The following is a 20,663-nucleotide window of genomic DNA, read 5'->3' on the forward strand; positions in this document are numbered from 1 at the left end:
CTTCGCCTGTCACGATTTTATAGATGTCTTTTGAAGTATTGAATGTTTTCAGCATTTATTTGCACCAATCGACACGAGGTTTTTTTTGACAGTTGAATATTCATGCAATATTGAATGTATGCGATTGTAACTAATGTTCAAGTATGCCTCAATATCACAGTATGTCATATGACGATCTTGCAGTATCAGTTTATGCACAGCATCGATGTTTTCTGGCACAACAGCCGATTTTGGACGACCTTCACAAAATTCATCCCGTAGCGAAGTGAGACCATAATTGAATTCGGAAAACCAGCGAAAAACGGTAGATGGAGATGGTGCTTCTTCAACAAAAGTCGGAGCGAGTTGAATGGTACACGGCTGTTGGTTCAATCCACGTCGAAAGTCATAGAAAATTATCGTACGAAAAAGTTCGCGATTTAATTTTATTTTTTGATTTGTCAAACTTCAATTTGTCAAACTTCATGATGGCAATGTCAGATTTGACATATTCACATCAGTGTTGCCATGTCTCAAAACTCAAGTAGCAGCCCTCGTAATGATAATTGCTTTTAAAATCGGCATGTAAATCTTATTTCTTTTCATTTATTTATATTAATTAATAGAACAGTTGAAATTATTCGTAATGTTAAAAGGTTATAAATAAGCTGATTTACGTATAATCGACTGCTGTCAAACATGAAACGGATAGCAGTTCAGTTACTTGTGCTTTGGTACCTAAAAGTGGCGATTTCTATCGATCAATTGACATTAATGTTCCATTTTACTGTCAATTTCGAAAAAAACTAATTTTGTGTACGAACTTCTCTTCAGCAATTTTGATATAAAATGTAAAGTATATAATCGTCAAATAAAATGATCTATGGAAAACGATTATAAGAATACAAAGAAAAGAGAATTTATAGATATTGATCATTTACAAATAAATTATGGAATATTGTGACAGAGAAAAAGATCCAAGAAATTGTAGCACAATTATTCAAAACTATATTTTGACTTTGCCAAAATATTATTTAACATTGACGTATATAAATATGACACAAAACTAATACACACACACACACACCACTTGCTTCAATAATTAGAAATCTTTTGTTCTAGATATTGAAATTAAATTATTCAATTCATAAAAACAGCATATGACAATTTATAAAATAGAATTATGAATTCGAATCGCTCCGGTCTTTTTCATCGTTAGGAGATTTCTCTTTTTATTCATATAAATAATAAAAATGAATTTTCCTTGGTCACGCCCTCAGGCGTTAATGGACCGACTTCGCTAATTCTTTTTTTTGTGTTTGTTATTTTCAGGAGTAGGTTCTTATAAAAGAAAAAAATTAAAAAATGGCGCGGAAAATTGGAATATTTTGAAAATACTTAATTACTAGTATCTAATCTTAGCGGTTTGGATAATTTAACTTGTTTCATGTCGCTGTTCTAAAAGAACAATGACACAACTACTAAAACTGAAATTTTACAGGAGACCAAAAAGAAAAAAAAATATTTGAAATACTTATTGTGAAAATAAATCAAGTGACTGAGAATATTGACAAATGTCAATATATAGTACATATTCTTTACTTTCATACTGACAGAATTGGAAGTAAACAATATTAATATTTAACCCTAATTTTCAATTTTTAATCAATTATGCCTTCAAAATTTCTTTTTACTTTATGGTGTGTAACTGTTAACATTATATTCGTTGTTTGTTCAAAAATGCATACATATAATAGGTAGAACCAGGGTATAAAGAAAAAAAACATTACATTTTAAATTATCATTGCTTAACATTGAAACATTAACATAAAATAGATAAAAATAACCTTATAAATAATTTATTAGTCCCCCTAAACAAAAAATAACAAAACACATATGAATTTACAGAGCTTGATAAAACGTTTTATAATAGTGGGGAATCATGTTGCTATCACCAATCTCATTAATTTTTTTTTGTCATGCAGAGTGATTTTACTTGCAAATGCAGGATTCAAACAAATATTCTTAGTTTGTCCTGCCTGAACGCCTGATCGCCTATCCCTAGCTGGTTTGAATGTAACCAGTAGATTTGCTTATAGCTGTATTTAAACAAAAACTTGTCAGCTCCTTTTTCAAATCATAATACTTTCACCGATAATTTAAAAGTATTTCTGTTAGAATCCTTAGAAATGTTTAGTGTCATTTCATTATACAATTTTTTAAAGTCTATGAAATCTTCATAGCCCAATTCCCTAACTTGAAGAGGTTTCCCCTTTTTTCGCATTTCTGATCAACGAAACATGTTGGATCAGGTACGTATACTGGCCCCGATTCCTTCGTCATATTAACTTCCTTCCTCAACTGCCACTTGCAGCGATGTTCTTCTGACTAGAAGGGGCAAACAGCCGATGTTTCAACAACGACACAACTATCTCTAGCGGCCAAGAGTCGAAAAACAATTAGGTCGTTGTTCCACCGTACACGTTATGGCTTCGTGACACCATTAAGCAATAAAACTCAATTACTCAAAATTTTACAGTTACGTCATTGTTCTTCTGGAACAGCGATGTAACCTTATGTCGTTTGATACAGAATTGACAGAATGCGTGCTGCAAATATCGTCGAAGTGGATATCGTGAATATCGTTTAAAACAGATACTTCGGTCGGAGTTATTTTATATCTATTATTTCTAGGTACACATCACGGTTAGTTCAAAGCCACCAAGTGTTGGTAAGTTTTGTCTTTGTTAAGTCTTCCAGTATCAACTGCAGATTATAAAAACCCTTGCCGACAATTTTGTTTGATCTACCAAAGGCGTCCTCATTTTATAAATTAATTGTTTTTATATGTACTTTTAAAAATCATTATTATACCTCGTTAACTCGCTACAACTGAATATTAAATTAGCTTATATATTAAAAAAATTGATGATTTCCATTCCGAGTCCATTCAGGCGTTCTACCCAACCGATTTGCTTAATTTTTTTTTCAATGAAAGGTATTGATGCACAGATCAGCCATCAACCATCGGATTTCATCTAATTTTCACCATTCTCAAGTTATACTCAAATGCGATTTTCCCCTGTACATCACTTATGGGAATTTTTTACATACACACGTTTTATCCTCAATATCTCAGGTTTTATTCAAGATAGAGACCTCGTTTTGGTTTAAGAACACTCGCTGAAAAACCTTCTTTCTTTTGAAATTTTGAACACTTAAATCGGTTGAGTTAGAGAGGAGCTAGGCGCGGACATTCAATGTGGAGTTATGGATTTTTGTAGGTTTTTGGCAATTTTTCTACATTCAAAGATCTATATCTCAGGTTCTAATATAGCTACAGAGTACGTTTTGGTTTAAGAATACCCGCTGAAACACCTTCTTCTTTTGAGTTTTTGAACACTTAAATCGGTTGAGTTGGAGAGGAGCTAGGCGCGGACATTCAATGTGGAGTTATGGATTTTTGTAGGTTTTTGGCAATTTTTCTACATTCAAAGATCTATATCTCAGGTTCTAATATAGCTACAGAGTTGTATGTAACCCTATCACGTGGGAAATCGTTCAAAAATGTCAAGGTAGAGATTAAACCAAAGGGTCGACGCACATCCAATGTTGTTTGGAAGGAAATATTTTGAAATTACATAGTCTATTGTATTATGAACAATGTAGAAATGATGGCTGATTTTTTGACCGTGCCCCGATACTTTTTGTATACCTTTGACAACATAAGTATTGATTGATTTTATAACGAAGCTATAATTATCCACATAGTCACTGCTGGGGAGCAACACGTGTCCGGACTAGTAAAACGTAAATAAACAAGTAAAATGTATCTGCCTGTAGAGGAGTTTGGTTTAAACAAGGTACCAGACGTGAAATGAGCTCTTTTTGTACCCCATTCGTATATTAGAACTTCAGTAGTCTATTATCTGACGCAAATAATCTATCCGTCTATTCGAATAGATTTTTTGTGGTTAAAACCAAATGCCGACAAAACTTGAAACAATGTTTTTAAACTGTTGTAATTGTATTCTGAATAATCTGCTACCTTTTGCTGTACTACTTCTAATATCGCGACCCTGTTCTTTGCACAGCTTGGCAATATAATAAATTTTCTCTAACTGTAGAACTTTAATAACAGTAAGCAATTCTTTGTTTGTTGGGACTTTCTTACGATCGCTAACAGGAATAGGAATATTTTTTTCAGACTTAAATGTTGAAATTTGAGCTTTGCTACTACTACTATTTGGTATCTTAAGGAGTTGCCGGCGTGGTAGGAAACGTTCTCCATAACGATTACTGACTGTGGTGGAATGTTAGGTCAAAGCTGTTCATTATAAACCACTTTCTAAATAATTCTGCTGTCATATCTTCATGATAATCAGCTGCACTATTTTTAATTTTTTAATCAGATATTAATGAAGCATTAGACACGAAACCGTCTTTGCTTTCAGTATGTACTATTATAATGCCGACGAAACTTGACGCAATGTATCTAAATTGGTATAATTGTGTTCTGGACAATCTGCTACCTTTTGCTGTATTACTTCTAATGTCGCAACCCTGTTCTCGTTATATAAACTATAAATTGTCCTACTTATAAAATCTTAAGTAGTTTTGTGAACTGATTTCAGTTTTTCTTGACATGTTTTTCGGTTTTGTGAATGATCCACAGCAACCCCTTCTCGTGACTACTCGATAAATGGAAAAATTATTTACCCTAGTAAATTAAATAAATCTCACCAAGCCAAGTCAATGGTTATCGCAAAGTTTCTGGCAGGAATATTTCGAAAAAATTGTATGCATACGACTTTGTCCAATAGAAATGCATTTATGTTTACGATTCGATGTTTTCATTGGTAAACAGTGGAGATGATGGGTCCACGTGGACTGACGGTTTGTTAGTTGTTTACCGAATTTTATACGGGGAGTGAACATTATTTTTCAGTTCTTAATTACACAAAAAACGTGTGATTCCATGTTACATTGATAAACATAAGTAATTCATAACATAACATAAGTCTAAAATTTTAATAATTAACTAAAAATTTTATATATTGATGAAAAAAGTATTCGGAGACTATTTTTTTTTTGGTTTTTTGTCTTTTCTGAAAAAATTTACCATGGTGATGATAATACTTTTCACGCAATCAGAAAGTAAAGATTTCAACGAACAAAAAGCTCACTATTGATGAGAGAATATTCGATTTAAAATTAAGATGCTTTTCGATATTAAGTCAAAATAAGGCGCAAACATAAATATTCCAGATCAAATAAATTTCATTATGTTTGGGACATAGAAAAGTGAGTTTTCGCCAAATTTCATGAGAAAAAAATGTTTAGTAAGGGATAATAAAAAACCATATATTTGGTTATTTCAATTTCTCGCATAAATTTTGATGTTGATGGAATGGGTGACAATTCTTTGGAAGTTGTTATAAGAGGCAACAATTTTTCAGAATTGGAGGAAAGAAGCAACAATGTGTTAGAAGTTGATGGTACTCCACGTCTACAAATCAGTAGACGTGGAGGTAAATAAGAATCATGATCATTAAATACGTTGCGGTCTAGATGCCAAATTCCCGTAAGTTCTAATTCGTTAATATTTCCTGTCGAGATTGGCCTCAAATAAGATGTAATGTCGAAACTTGCAAATTGAAATAGTTTTTCTAGGATTACTTAACATCCATTCAAGCTTTAAAGATTTAGAAACAGATCTAATTAAAGACTGTATTGTGTTGGAAAGGTAACTATAGTGATTCCATTTTGTCAACAATATTCAAGGTTTCGATTTGTATCTGTGACTGATGGCTACTTATAATAGTTTTGTGTATGCCAAGGGCTGAAAGTGCTACTTTGATGGACGAGTCTGGAAATTGCGAGACGAGCGAAGCGAGGCGAGCAACAAACGAGTCCAACAAAGTAGTATTTCAACCGCGGCGTACTCAACATTTTTTAGACGACGCATAAGATCCAAAACTATTTCAATTACACCGAGGAAAGAAAATATATACTTAATGCAATGCTTTCTTTCTCATCATCATTCATTTTTATAATAATATAAATAATTTCAGAAAATAAAAATTCAAGTTTATGCAAAATCATCGAAGTGAAACTGTCAACTGTCAACATTGAAGTGGCTAGGGTCACATTTAAGGAAGTAAAGTAATCTACTCCAGAGTGCCCCGAAAGTGTTTTGCAGTTCGGAACTGTTACTTTCACTACATGGAACACTCAAAGCGCAACTTTCGGTATATAAATGAATACAGAACGAACAATTCTAAGATGGCGTCGTCTAAAAATAATATTACAGGTTTTCTTTACTACATTATGTTTTGTGAAATGTCTCAAAACTTGCATAAATATTTCGGATTTCATTCATTCGGATTTGCTAGCACTGCCACCAGTTCCTGGAGGAGAGCCTAATACCACGTGCATTTTGAAGGAGAAACAAAATAAATATGGGCAAAATAGTTCCAGCTGCATTAATGCTACAACATATTTTAATAAAAACACACCTCTTAGCTTATATATTCGAAGGATTATGTACAGTTGTTATATCAGTTTCATCTAAATTATAAATCATATTTCCGTTAATTTAGTATAAACCTTCGTTGGATTGTCAAAAAACTCTGTCTTTGTAGTTCTATTTAAACTAGTACATATAGCTTCGGGTTTTCTAATAGATATTTGGGCTATCGATCTCGAAATCCTTTGAATGTCCCATCATTAATGCAAGATTTTAATTAAATAGAAAACATAGTTTTCAGTTTTATGATTGTATTTTTTTTTCAGTAAATCATAAAGTATATAGGATAGGTTTATTTATGGAATAAACATCGGACCTCCATGGCTTTACACACTCATTTGTCGAAATTTTCCATGACCTTTCTGCATAAATGTGGTTGAATTTCGTTGACGTAACATTGTATGTCCTCTTTAATGCACGCGGGGTTGTAGGCTTGTTAATGAAGATCTATGATTTCAAATAACCTCATAAAAATATCCAATGGTGTTAAATCAGGAGGCCAATTCTGAGACAGTACGCAACCTGGAAATATCTCATGCAGTAATTTTTTTTATTCATGGGCTGTCTGGCATGTGGCACCGTTTTATTAGCACTACATATTAGCTACTTCAATATCATCCGACAAAAAGACTGTGACATCATGTCATATCGAGCACTAGTTACAGTCACTGCTTGACCAGCCTCATTTTGAAAAAAATATGGTCCAATTATACCTCCAGCCCTAAATGCACACCAAACTGTGACACGTTGTGGATGTATTTATTTTACGACAATCACATCTTAGAATAGCAAAGCGGCAATTTTGGCTATTATATACTCTTCAAGATGAAAACGTGCTTCGTCGCTTAGGATGATTCTGCTCGAAAAATCAGCATCCATTTGTTGCTACTCAATAATACATTCAACAAAATCTCTTCGCGGTGCACGGTCATTAGGCTTCAGTTGTTATATTGATTAAATTTTGTAAGCATGAAGACGCAGAACTTTAGTGAATATACGTTGTAAAGAGCTTATTGAAATTTACTTTCACGCACTGCTTCGATATTGATATTTGAACTTGTTTTTGAACGACCAGTGTGTTTGGCATCTCAAACGGATCCTGTCTCCCGGAATTTGTTAATTTATCTTTTCACAGTTGACGAACTTCAAACACTATTCTAAACACTATATTTTGTATAAAATTCTCGAACTGCGGCCGCTAAGCTTCCATTATTTTTAAAATATTGTTCAATAATGAAGACACGTTGTTCTATCGTGTAACGCTCCGTTTTTACTACCCCTAAATTGTCAGCTGTCGATTTGTTTTTTTAGTGTTGTCTAAACTTTAGTGCTTGAAAGACGGCATATACAAAATTGCGTTAATTTTGGTACAACCATTATTATGGTTTAAACAACTTTTAAATAGATGACATGGGTATCAGAAGAAAGCAAAATCATTAATATGGTTTCAAGAAATTTTTTCCACTGTAAGAATTTCAGTTAGCTCTTATTATTAACCCTACTCAGACATACATGCAACACAACGATTTTGGACATACTCAGTGCTTTGTTCCATGGGAGGGCGAGTAAGGAAAGCGTCGCTGGCGAAATTTTTTTTTGTTCAAGGTCAAATGCCTTTAAATTGATAGGCTGCAGTTTTGTCATTTTTAAGTTTTTAGGAAAAAATGGATTTTTATGTTTTATTTTTATCGTATTCGTATGTCACAATCGTTGTGTGTGAAATAAGTGTAAGAAGTGAATCATGAGTAGAAATGCAAATATAATTTGAAAACTTTATTTTTTTGGACAACTTATAAAAATAAGTTAAGATCAACAAAATACTTTATCAAAATAAAAAACAAACAAAAATATCACCTTAACATAAAAAAAGTACCAATTCAACACTCAACGAAAAGTATATAAATCAGTTGTTCTACAGTCTACAGACTAGGTACCTAATCATTATAATTACCTAATTATAAAATAACCTTTCTGAGTTAAAACCGTAAAATCTATTTTTTCACAGATTTTGGATTCAATAGAGATGATGGCCAAATCTGAAAGCCTTTCTTGTGTCATATTATTTTTAATAATTTTTAATTTGCTGAAACTTCTTTCTCCTGAAGCCACAGAAACAGGTAAGGTTAAAAAATTCTTATTGTTAGAGCATAATTAGGAAAACAGAAAATGAGATCATTTTTGACTATGATTTCTAATACCTCAATTGGCTGTTTCTTACCTGATATCTTTGAATGAAGTTATTTCATTAAACAGTTGTATACCGTCTATATCTTTCACGATACTTCCTTCCTCCTGTACCTGTAACTTAATATGTAAGTCCATGTAGGCTCTCATGAACTCATCACTAGAAATATTGTGAAACTCATACAGAAAGCAGAATATTGAAAAGCACTTAGCTAATAATGTAAATCTTTCATTTACCGAGATCGCGTGATCAAGAATTGCAAAATAGAAAGAAGCTTGAATTGCTGGAAGGGATTTAAAAGGGGTTCATGACTGCGTAATCAAATAAACAGACCTTTTTTCTGAGCCTCGAACTTGGAAATTCAGGATCATTACCTAAATCTCTAGCAAGTGTTGTGGCTAATTAGACAAATATTTTAAAATTATCGTCTGAACTTTGAGAAACAAAATATTTTTTTTCTACGACCGTGCGTTTTAACCCACTTTCCCGCACGCATTTTAGTTTTGAAAGTGTCACTTTCCCGCACTAGTGCGGGAAAGTGACATAAAGTGTCACATTCCCGCACTAGTGCTGGAAAGTGACATTCTTCAAAGGAGAAACAAATATCAAAACTGGTTTGATATCAGTTGCTATGACAACCCAAGCGTGTAATTGTTACTAAAACGTCAAAGTTGTTCAAAACGTCTTGGAAGTGACCGAATAAGAACAATCTTCTTTTAAATTAAACCACATTAAACCGAATCCGATACAATAATATTAATGGATTCATCTGACGAATAACTTCCCGAAGCCGTTTTGAAGGCTGCAAATGAAGCTAATTCCGAGCTGTTACCTGCCAAATCCAGACTAAAGTATGAGAAGCAATACGACCATTTTGTTACATGGTGTAAGGAGAAAGGGGCCAAAACTTATAAGGAAGAGGTATTTCTGGCGTATTTTTCAGACCTAAGTAAGGTTTTGAAATCTAATACATTATGGTCCCGCTATTCGATGGTAAAAAGTTTCTCTGTACTACAAATGACTTAAAACCGTTGCCGTCACCGTCATCGTCATCTTTATGCGACCTGCAACCGATGCCATCTTCACCGACGTCATCTACCTTCCAGTTGAAACCAAATAACTCCACTGGGCCGGCAATTCTTACTAGTCTACAGAATTCAACAAATTGTGTTTTCAATATTAATATTTATAATAATTAATAGTTTTTAGTTAAAATTTTGTATATTATTATGTTTGTTGAAATAAAATAATTTTTGAAAAATGGGTTGGTATACTTTTATGTATATACGGTCGTATAAAAAATAATGTTCCTAACTTATGCGTAAAGTGTCTTTCCCGCACTTGACCGCTTGCCCGAACTCCGCTCCGCGTCGTTCGGGACAACTGCAGTCGCGTGCGGGAAAGTATCACTTTCCGCACTTGTTAGGAAAATAACTATTTAAATTATCTAAGCCTTCAATGCATTCCGCGATGTTAAATTTAGGATTTTTAAGTATTTTACTCTAAACATTAATTCTTCATAAAAAACTATGTCAAATCAAAATTGAACACAAAAATTTGAATGATTCAAGATTTTTAATTATTGATTTTGCACCATTTTTTGTCTCTCGTGAAATCTTCAATTAAAGCATTTAATGCGGTAATAATGTTTTTGGGGTCTTGCTTTAGAGGTCTAATAGCATTGATACGATTTTCCCACCTTGTTTCACTTAATGGTTTCAAAGTTAGACTTTTCACGTATTCTTTTAGTAAATCCCATCGATATGGGGACGCAGAAATAAAAATTATATACCTCTTGTACCATATCAAAAAATCCAGAAATTTCACCTCTGGAGCTGGCAGCGGCAGTAACGACAACGTTTAAGGTGTGAACCGCACACGGCATGTATAATGCTCTAGGATCGATATCGAGAATCCGTTTCTGAAGCCCCTTTATTTTTCTCCTTCATGTTCGATCCATTGTTGTAGCTCTAACCACGTATATCTTTAACTTCGAGCTGCAGACTAGGTAATAGCTTCTATAATAGAAAATTGCACAGACTTTCTCCAGTGGTATTAGTTACTGGAAAAAATCGTAGAAAAAATTCTAAAATATCTATTTTACTTTTACCATCAGTAGTGTTTACACATTTAATTACAAACGTTATTTGTTCTGTATGACTAATATCGGGCGTAGAGTCGAGAATTATAGTGTACTATTTGGCTTTTTTGACAATGCGTGTTATCTCATTACGAATAGATTCGGCTAAAATATGAATTACTTCATTTTGAAATTGCCGCCCTAAGTAGTGTGGAATACGTGTTTTTTATCTTTGTATGTACTGATATTATTAAGGTTTGAAATAACTGGATCAAATTTGGCCAACATCTCTGCCTTCAAAAAATTACCAATATCTCTATGATACAACTCCGTACTAGTTCCTCTGAATGCTAAATTTTGACTGGCTAAAAATTGTACTACAGCATTCATTCTTTCAATGATGGCGCGCTATCATCGAAAGAATGATTGCTGTAGTACAATTTTTAACACCACGATCTTATGGAGTTAACGTGTTTTAGAGTGCTTATTGTGCTTATTGAGGTAATCCGAACAATCACGCCAATCAGAAAAGCAAGTACTTACAAGTTGTGTTGAACATTCTCTACTAAACAATTTACATGCAAAACAAAAAATAAAAAAGTTAATTTAGTTTTATGGAATAGCATAGCCACGCGCGATTCATTTTATCCGCGTTCACTAAAGTTTTGTTATAATATGAACAGCTAAATTTTCTGCTACTCTCATCAATCGGAAATTTGACTTGTTTGGGACCGTGTTCTACCAATAAATCAATATATTTTTTTGTCAAAATGTTAGGCCAAGTACCTGGATCATCTAGTGCTACTTGAGCAGAGCCCCCTTCCTTTTTGCTCTCATCTTCACATTCGGCTTCACTGAGAATGGGACTGCTTGATGATTATCTTACAGCTTTATTACTTTCATCGGGTGTGAAATCTATTGATTTATTGTTTGTCCCACTAGTACTGGTAGTAATCAAACTCCGCGATTTGATTCAAATCTTTTTATTCGGGCTCACTTTTCTCCGGTTTTCCAAAATACTTTTTCAATGCTTGTTTTGAGATTTGGTATTTTTAGACTTTCTGTTTTTGGACGAGGACGACATCTAAAGGTAAAAGGTAAGAAGAACGATAAGTATATCATGGCTCACAGATGCAAATAAAATGAATAGGAATTCTTCAGAAATTTTGAAATTCATCGAAATGGCCTCTAAAAAGTACCTACCATTGTTAATACTCTTTTTACGTGAAGTGTAAGAATATTGGTTATTCATAAGAAATCCCCATTCCTGTTGAAAAAGTTAGAGCAAATTATTTAAAATGAATAATGATTCGTAGCGCTCTTTCAAAATCTGGGTAAACATTAAAATTTTCATAAACTCCCCCGGTTGGTAACCTATAATTTTGTATGAAAATTTGAAAATGAAAAAAAATTTTGAATTTTCATACATTCTATACTTATCTTAAAAACGAATTATTAGTTTAAAAATATGCCCAGTTTTTATATATAATTAGAAAACACCTTGTACAACATTTCATTCGTTCATAAATCTAGTTAAGAGCTTTGGTACTTACCACAGCTCTGATTTAAATGATACTCAACAGCAACACCTTGTCACTAATTTCCAATATCATCTTAGACTTGCTTGCACTTGATTGTGTTTATGACCAGTCTTATTGTATGTTGATTCAAAATTAAATGAACATTTTGAAATGAAAAGGATTTATATATAGTGATGGTGAAGTAGCAAAAAAATTCCCTTCCCAATCCTATTCTTATCTATAAAGAAAACCGCTAAAATAAAGTTTCTTTTATTCTTTTGACCATTGACCTGCGAGCCGCGTGCCAATTGTGATATAAATAGTCTTTACGAAGTAAGTTGACACGGAGAAAAAAAATTCAAAGGAGACCGCAGCGGCGAAACCTTTGACAAAAAGCGGCCCGGCGAACAGCAGCACGTTTTTTTCAAAGACTTTTTTCGCCGTTCCAAATGACATTGTAAAGACTATACGTACATAAATAAATCGCCGCGCCGCACACAGGTACCAAACCCTAGAGATATTAGCAATAGAGTAGACATGTCTACAAGTGAGAGCGTCTTACGAATGAGAAGAGAAAGAGAGTCATTTATGTATTTCTATCTCTTTCTTTTGTTGCATACTGCGTATGCGTGTCTCTTATTATTAATCATTTGTTGTCGAATATGCCTTACTACTTTGTTCTCTGCAAGAAGACTCTGATGGAAGTAAAATTAAGAGATCTTTACGGAAAATTGCGGTCCCTTGCAGATTTGTATCAACAGACAAAGTTCAAAGTGTTAGCTACCCAGTCACAAAAGATGAAACACAACTGAATTAGCAAAAACAGTCATGTGTCAGTGATGTTTCTGTGAAAACCGTAGTTAATTTGCTATCCTCTATCAACAATCGTTTGCCTGCAAAGACTAGTAAAGCATTTGGTGAAAATAAGCAAGATTTTTGTGAACCTGTCGGTTATCTTATATCAAACTCATGGCCGTGGCTGCGGATTTGGATACAAGTAAAATTTTTCTAACAAACTCATCTGTGGCTCTAGAGTTGTACTAATTTATTAATAAAGAATTGTCAAATAAAGTGTTTTATTTAATTCTAATTAACTTTTGTTCCTTCAGAGTATTCCATTTTGTTTACTGATAAACTTAATTTATTCTTCAAATTACAAATGTTGATTTATTGGAATGCAAAAAAAACTTGATTGATGCAATAGGACTAAATTTTCAGTTATAATAATAATTAATTAGCCTTGCAAAATTAATTTCACAAATAAAATATAAAACAATACCAAAAAATTCTCTCAAAACAATATTCCTATAAATATATTAGAATAAAAAAAATTGCATTTGCCGGAATCGAACCGAGAAAAGCAAAATTTAAATGCTGAGATCTTGACACCTCGGCCACCGTGCATTCATGGATATACATAGTTTGAAGTATTTCAAAAACTTGTGGGCTGAGAGGCTTAGCCTAATGATTTGTAAATTAGCTCAATCTATTTTTATTGAATATTAATTGGGAAATATACAATTGTTTTCATTGCACTAGATTTCATTTATCCATAGTATTGCAGGAAAGATCTTATTCTGTTTCAATTCAATGGAAACCTAATCAACGCGCATGCGCCATTAGACAGAGACAGCAATACATAAATTATTCTCTCTCCCACTTGTATGTGCGCCTACAGCATGCCTACTATATCTGTAATATCTCTATGAACCAAACACACTTAGTCATGTCAAAAATATGGTTTTTTTATAGAAATTTCAATTTTTCATGCTGCATTGCCGGCTCTGCCATGAATTTTGCTCTCAAATGAAGAAAGTGTGTAGATGAGAATAGGAGAAGATACTAACGGACAATAGACCTATACACAACACAACTGAGCATTAAAGTTTCATTTTTCTTTCAAAAAATAGCTGAATGTTATAACTAAATGCGGCTTGCGGCCGCCCCTTAATTTGGCCACTCGCGTGATGTGCACGCGCTGCACACCTGCTAGGATCGGCCCTGCCACTCTCTATCTCCCTTTACTTGCCACTAAAATCTTGCCGTTTCTACTCCTCGAAAACTTCGACGGTACGGTGATCCAATCAGAATAGAGTGCGTGGTATACCGATGTTCTTTCTCTCTTTATCAGCAGTTCACGCCCACTTGGACAAGCTCCCATACCTCGCTTTCTCTAACTTCAATATTAATTCTATATTCTGTGATCTCAACTAGATCTGTTAATCATATCATATCATCATTATATCGTATCATCAGAAAATTTTAAATCTGATAAATTAAATGTCAACTATATGTACATTCACTTACAAATTATATATTTTTTTTTCAAAAATTGTGTCAAATAGCTCCAATTATTTTATACCTACCAAGTTTCAATTAACTAATCTTGGGAAAGTTATCCGAAAATTCGCCTATGTTGTTACCGTATTTTCATTATCTTGACCTCAAACTAAAAATCTATGGTTTTTTTAAGTGAAAACTCACTGAGCCATGTAATATTTACGTATTTAACATTTTTCTTATATAAACCAATTCCCATGTGAGATTTGGAAAAATATACGACGAGAATTGACCTTCAACTATATGAAACGAACCTCAAAGTTGTAGAACAACTATACAATAAGTACGACAAACTGAAAAATACATATTTCTCAGAAAGACGATATATGGGTTGGGGTACTACCAAGTTTAGTTGTTTGAATTTATATGTGAGAAATTATTCGTTTCCATAACATGGTAAGTAGTTTTTGTGTTTATGTATTATAATCGAATGATTTCATCTTTTGCAATGCCCCAAATGGGGCATTAACATTTATACCATTTATAAGAACTGTTTCATGAGTAATCTAGTAGTGGTAAGTTCATAAATGTGGATTTTGCTAAGGTTTTGTAACTATCTTATGTATGAATTATAAGCAATATATAGACCTATGGTTTCAACTAAATTTCATGCAAATATCTGGAATAATTTCAAATGGAAAGCAGAATAAATGATTATAAAATGTTAAGTTTATAGCATAGAATACTTACAAAAATTTCCAACTGGGAAATGAACGTTTTTAACTTCCTTGGAGTTAACAACAGATTTTACATACTGGAAAATTATGAATTATATTCTAAGAAAACTGTATCCCACATAGTAACGTGGACTTAGGTCAGCAATAAGTATCTGTGGAATGCTACAACATGAAATTGTTCACTTTTATTATATTTTTAAATGAGTTCCGAGCAAATCATTTAAAGGGTGTTTTCATACTAAATTCTGTGAAATGAAATGGAAAATAAAATATTGAATACTTATGTTTATGGGACCGTATACGAGGTCTGGCCTATTAAATAATGAGAGTGGTTATGAAAAAGGGTTTTATTATAAAAATTTTTCTACATTCGAATGCTCAATCTACTCCCTTCCCCACACACATTTCCATACGTTTTTTCCATAGATCGAAGCAGTGCTGGAAGTCTTCTTTGGTGAGTGCCTTTAGGAGTTCAGCCGTTTTTTTCTCAAATCGGGTCCTTTTCAAAGCAGATTTTATATTCGGACACAAAAACGGTCGCCAAAAGTGCCAAATCTGGTGGGTACGGTGGGTGTCCGAGCACTGAAGTGCGCTTACTGGCCAAATACTGCTTCACAGCTCTGTTGCCAAAACAGACAAATAGTAAGTCTGGTTGACAGTCTGACCCTCTGGAACCCATTCAGTCATTCAAATACCGTTAATGTCGAAAAAAACGATCAAGATTGCTTTGAATTTTGTTTTGGAGATCCTTGCTTTTTTGACGCGCACGAGATATAGAATTATCCCCATAGGCCTCTTGCAACAATTTATAGTACTCAGTCGGAGTTTTTCTCAATTTAACGGGAAATTTGAGATTGATACGCTGCTCCTGTTTTTCTTCACACATGGTTTTCGGCACGAGAAAAAACACGTTCGATTCAAACCGCTACTGCGCAAATACTATAATAGTGAAGGAAACGTATTTTTGAACGTGCATAGACAAGATATCTAGACACCCAACGCACTACTCGTCTTTTTTCCCACCCATCTAGGGCGCCCTCAAGGTGCACAGTCTCGTTATTTAATAGCCAGAACTCGTATTATGCAGATCTTGATAATATGAGTAGATTAAAAAGCGATTGAATTATTCAAAAAACTGTAATCTATCTTTTACTATCATCAAAAATTCCTCTGTTCTTATTATTTTTGCTCCTTTATTTTGTTGGACGATTTATGGTCTCTCCTTTCGTGTTATATTATTCTTAATTTTACGTATGTCTATATCAACTCATTTATTTGTTTTCCTAATATGTACCTTCCAAATATTCACTCATCATTTCTGTCTCTCTTTATTTCTGCATGATTTGTATCTCGCTTCTCAAATCTGATATCTACATATTTATCCCTGTAATAGACTATTTCTGTGTTCTATTTCTTCTGTTTCTCCCTTTTGACTTCCCTTTATGGTGGGGAAGACACTCTATCCAAATGTTTGGGTAAAATTTTTTACTCCGACTCCATAGTCTGTGCAGATATCTGTACGAACAAAAGTCTGTATCGTGTGGACCCACCATTTATCTTTCATCGGTGTACAAAACTTTTTAAACGTGATTCTGTAATCTTTGATTGTTACTGTGTTTCTTTTTCTAGTACATTCTCTTTCAATTGTAAATAATTGAAACTCCATAATCATTCATCAAAAATACATATTTTCTCTTAGTATCAACCCTAAATAAATTGAAAAGCCTCAGTAATCACTTTTTGATCCTTTGAGGAATTTTAACGAATTAGAATACAGTTACAAAGAGAAGCTGAAAACATGAAAAAATTAACGCGAGATAATAAAAAAATGAAAAGCAAAGTTTATTATTTATTGAGATTAACGTTTGAAGATTCTGATAAAAATCTAGATTTGAGTTAGGATACGCAAACAGATTATAGGTGATCTATCTAAACCAGAATCATTTTCCCAAAAATCTGTATACAAATTGTTCTCGTTTACCTAAAATGGAAATGAAACATTGAAATATTAGTAATTTGTTTTCATTTACAGTGGTTCGTCAACGTATTCATATTAATAGTAATTATTCAAAAGATTGCAGGGGACATTGTATCTCCTTGCCCAAAATATTTTCTATTTGAACCAAACAAATCCAAGGACGATAGATGGTATGGTATAATTTTTTTAAACAGTTCAAGAGATATAAAAGGCATAAAATTGGATTTAGAATTTGATACATCAATTATTCAGTTAGGGGTGAGTAACTGAAAAATATAAAAGCAATGTACAATATACGGTTTATTATAGTTGTTTATGGCAAAAATGCTATTTCTGTCTTCCTTTTCATTGTAGCCATTCCAACCAACTATTAGAAAAACTTCTTAATTATGTTCCATAATATGAAGTGATAATTCATGTAAAAGTGAGAGTTTCAATATTGAAAATACTGAGGCAATATTATTATTACTAAGAATAGTATATTGTGCAACAAGTGGAAAAAGTTCAACTTTTCTAACGAGTGTGGAAGCTCATGGCACGAACTTGAGGGCGAGTACCGCAAACACACGAGTGAGAAAAGTACTTTTCCCACATGCTGCACTTTTTCTACAACTGCACAAATTGAAAGAATAAAAGTAATGTAATGTTTATTTTTATTATTGGTAAAACCAAAATAATACTAAAGTCTCCTCGTAACTGTTAAATAATATTACCTATTTAAAATTGTAGTTGATTGTGAAATTTTTACAATTTTGTATAGTTGAACCCGGAACGTCATTTCTTTTTATTAAATTTTCTGTTAATGTTAATTTTGGATGTTGAGGGTTGATCATTCATTTACGGTGTATTTTGTGTCTCCATTTCTGTAAAAGATTTGAGTAGTTTTTCAATGGAGTTGACGATTTTACTAGCAACGTTAATTTTATTTTTTATAGACTCTACGACATATCCTTCTGCCACGGTACTGGATTGCCATTCTCCATGGCGCTTTAAGGTTAATATGTCCCCTCCTGCATTTACTAAAATTGTTGCCTAAGAACGTCTGAAGCAGTGACCTGTGTAAAGATTGGGATTTTCTACTAAAAATTTGTTAATGCCAACTACCTGTCCAGTATATTTTCCGAGTTGGTAATTTAAAAAGAAACGTTTTTCTGCCATATCAATCGGTCGAAGAGCATATTTTTTATATATCTTCTAAAATTCTACTGGTATTGTTAACGTTCTTGGCTTTTTTCTTCTCGTGTTATCTAATTTCACAAGTAAAGCTGAATTTAAATTCTCTAAATTATCGATTCTTAACTTCCACAACTCCTCTCCGACATGCCAAGGCAAGCTAATTGTTTAAAAATCTCTGCAATTGATCTGCTGTCAATGTGTTTGATTTTTTGGGGACGTAATTGTCGGATTTTCTTTTCAAAAATAAACGTATATTCTGATACGTGGATATATCAATGTTATTTTTTATACTGATAGTACTTCGTAACATTGAATATTATGACCAAAGTGTAGACGCCTTAAAGTTTTCGACAACTCTTTAAAGTATACCAACAGTGCAGTTTCCGAAAAAGATTTTTTTGTATTTCTTCTCCACTCCATAAATTTCTTGAATGCCAATTCATATTTTTTTCTTGAAACTTCCGGCAACAAATCTAAAATGACTTTTGCTGCTTTTTTCGATATCTCTGGTGCAGTTTTATCAATATACTGTCAGTATCCATATTATTCATTATAAATTGGTATAACTATGTCCAACTAAAATGATATTTAAGGTAAATTGCATTGACAATAGCCAACTATGTTTTCGTCGATTTTTATGATTCTCCATATAAATGTATGTGGTGTGGGTAAAGTACCGTGAGAAATAATATTTATCACAGTGTGAGCAATATGTGGTTTTGAAATTAAGTTACCTATGAGTATACGTTACTTTTCCTAGCAGTTGAAGAAAAAAAAATTCTGTACATTACTTTTCTGGTTAGAAATAAATTTTTTTAATATACCATTAGAAAAATACGTATTAGACAAATCAGTAAATATTCTTTTAATAAAAGGTCTTGTATATTATCTCCTTTTTCCAAACAACCGCCTACTTTTTCAGCAATACTTTAGTCCATGATGATGAAATTAAGAGACTTTTTAAAAAATTATTCTAATTATTCGTAGATGGGCTAAGGGCATAACTATAGGACCAAATCGTGTAAAGCCCAAGAGGCTAATTTAAGATCTACTTCCACTATTTTCTCCTTTCAGCGTTGGGACAAGCATCTCAAATTTCCAAAATTGTGGAAAGAAACCCTTATTCCAAAATTTTGAAATTTGAAACCTCAAATAGAATAGAACTTTCTGATATTCGCAGAAATTTCTTTCTAGAAAATTATATAATGGAATAAAGGAAAATAGGAAGCTATACTGGAAACACTGTTTACACTACCACTAAACCAATACTTATAAATACACTGAAAGAGAGATCTCAAGACTCTCCAAGGTCTGCAGGATCGGCACGCTGGGAAATAATGAGCTTACATCAAAGGTGGTTAAAATTTCCCCATCCTCAATATCTGTACTTTTCACTTTGTTAATAAATTATTATATAATCTAATCTAATAATTTGGAGCTGATATAATGAAAGTATATTTACAATTAACTAAAATATGGATGGAGTAACACTATTTCCACTACAAAAACGAATTCTACAAACAAGACGAAGGAACATCTTTGCGAAAGGCAATGAGACCTATTGTTTCAACAATTTGTACACCTAGTTATAATATTTCCAGGTGGTTAACGAAAGAGTTTGAAAGCTTACCCATCAAACCTGAGAATTTTACAGTGAAGAATTCGTTATAGTGTATCAACAGAGTTATTTTAATCTCCTTCAATGTAAGTTCATTATACCTTGAGGACTTACTGAGATCTAATAATTTGGGAGCTGATGTAATAGAAGAAAATTTACAGTTAACAGAAATATGTATCGAAAAAAACAATTTCCAGTACAACAAAGAATTCTTCATGCTAGACGAAGGAACAGCAATGGGCAACTGCCTATCACAGTTTGTGGCTAAACTATTCATGAGTCATTTTGAAAAGCAAATTAGTCAAGAGTTCCAGTATTTTTCCAAGATACAGGTATGTGGATAAAATTTTCACTATATTCAATACGAAAAAGGCAAACGTAGAAGATTTTATTTTGAACCTCAATTCAAAATGTCCATATATTAAGTTCACCTATCAAATGGAGAATAATGGACACTTACCATTTTTAGATACTTTAGTAATTTAGTAATTGATGTAATTCATTGGCGATAAAATTTAGTATAAAGTAGATAAGTCAAGTTAATAGGTTTTAGTGTGCTTCCAGACGATAACTTGGTTATT

At 32.9% G+C, this 20,663-nt stretch overlaps 1 protein-coding gene across 2 annotated transcripts in view; it reads left to right on the plus strand.

Annotated features, from left to right (window-relative positions):
* The first annotated feature begins 14,907 nt into the window (after positions 1 to 14,907).
* The window catches only part of LOC130895494 (chymotrypsin-like protease CTRL-1), a 33,217-nt gene continuing 27,461 nt past the window's right edge, over positions 14,908 to 20,663 (plus strand). The window contains exons 1-2 of one of the 2 annotated variants that reach the window (XM_057802818.1): positions 14,908 to 15,029; positions 17,343 to 17,546. In XM_057802818.1, coding sequence (XP_057658801.1) covers positions 15,027 to 15,029; positions 17,343 to 17,546 — 207 coding nt within the window. In that variant the 5' untranslated portion in view covers positions 14,908 to 15,026. Of the gene's footprint in view, positions 15,030 to 17,342; positions 17,547 to 19,658; positions 20,415 to 20,663 lie in introns of those variants that run through there. The other variant, XM_057802819.1, reaches the window with a different exon arrangement.

The sequence above is a fragment of the Diorhabda carinulata genome, chromosome 6 (assembly GCF_026250575.1).
Source record: "Diorhabda carinulata isolate Delta chromosome 6, icDioCari1.1, whole genome shotgun sequence".
NCBI lineage: Eukaryota > Metazoa > Arthropoda > Insecta > Coleoptera > Chrysomelidae > Diorhabda > Diorhabda carinulata.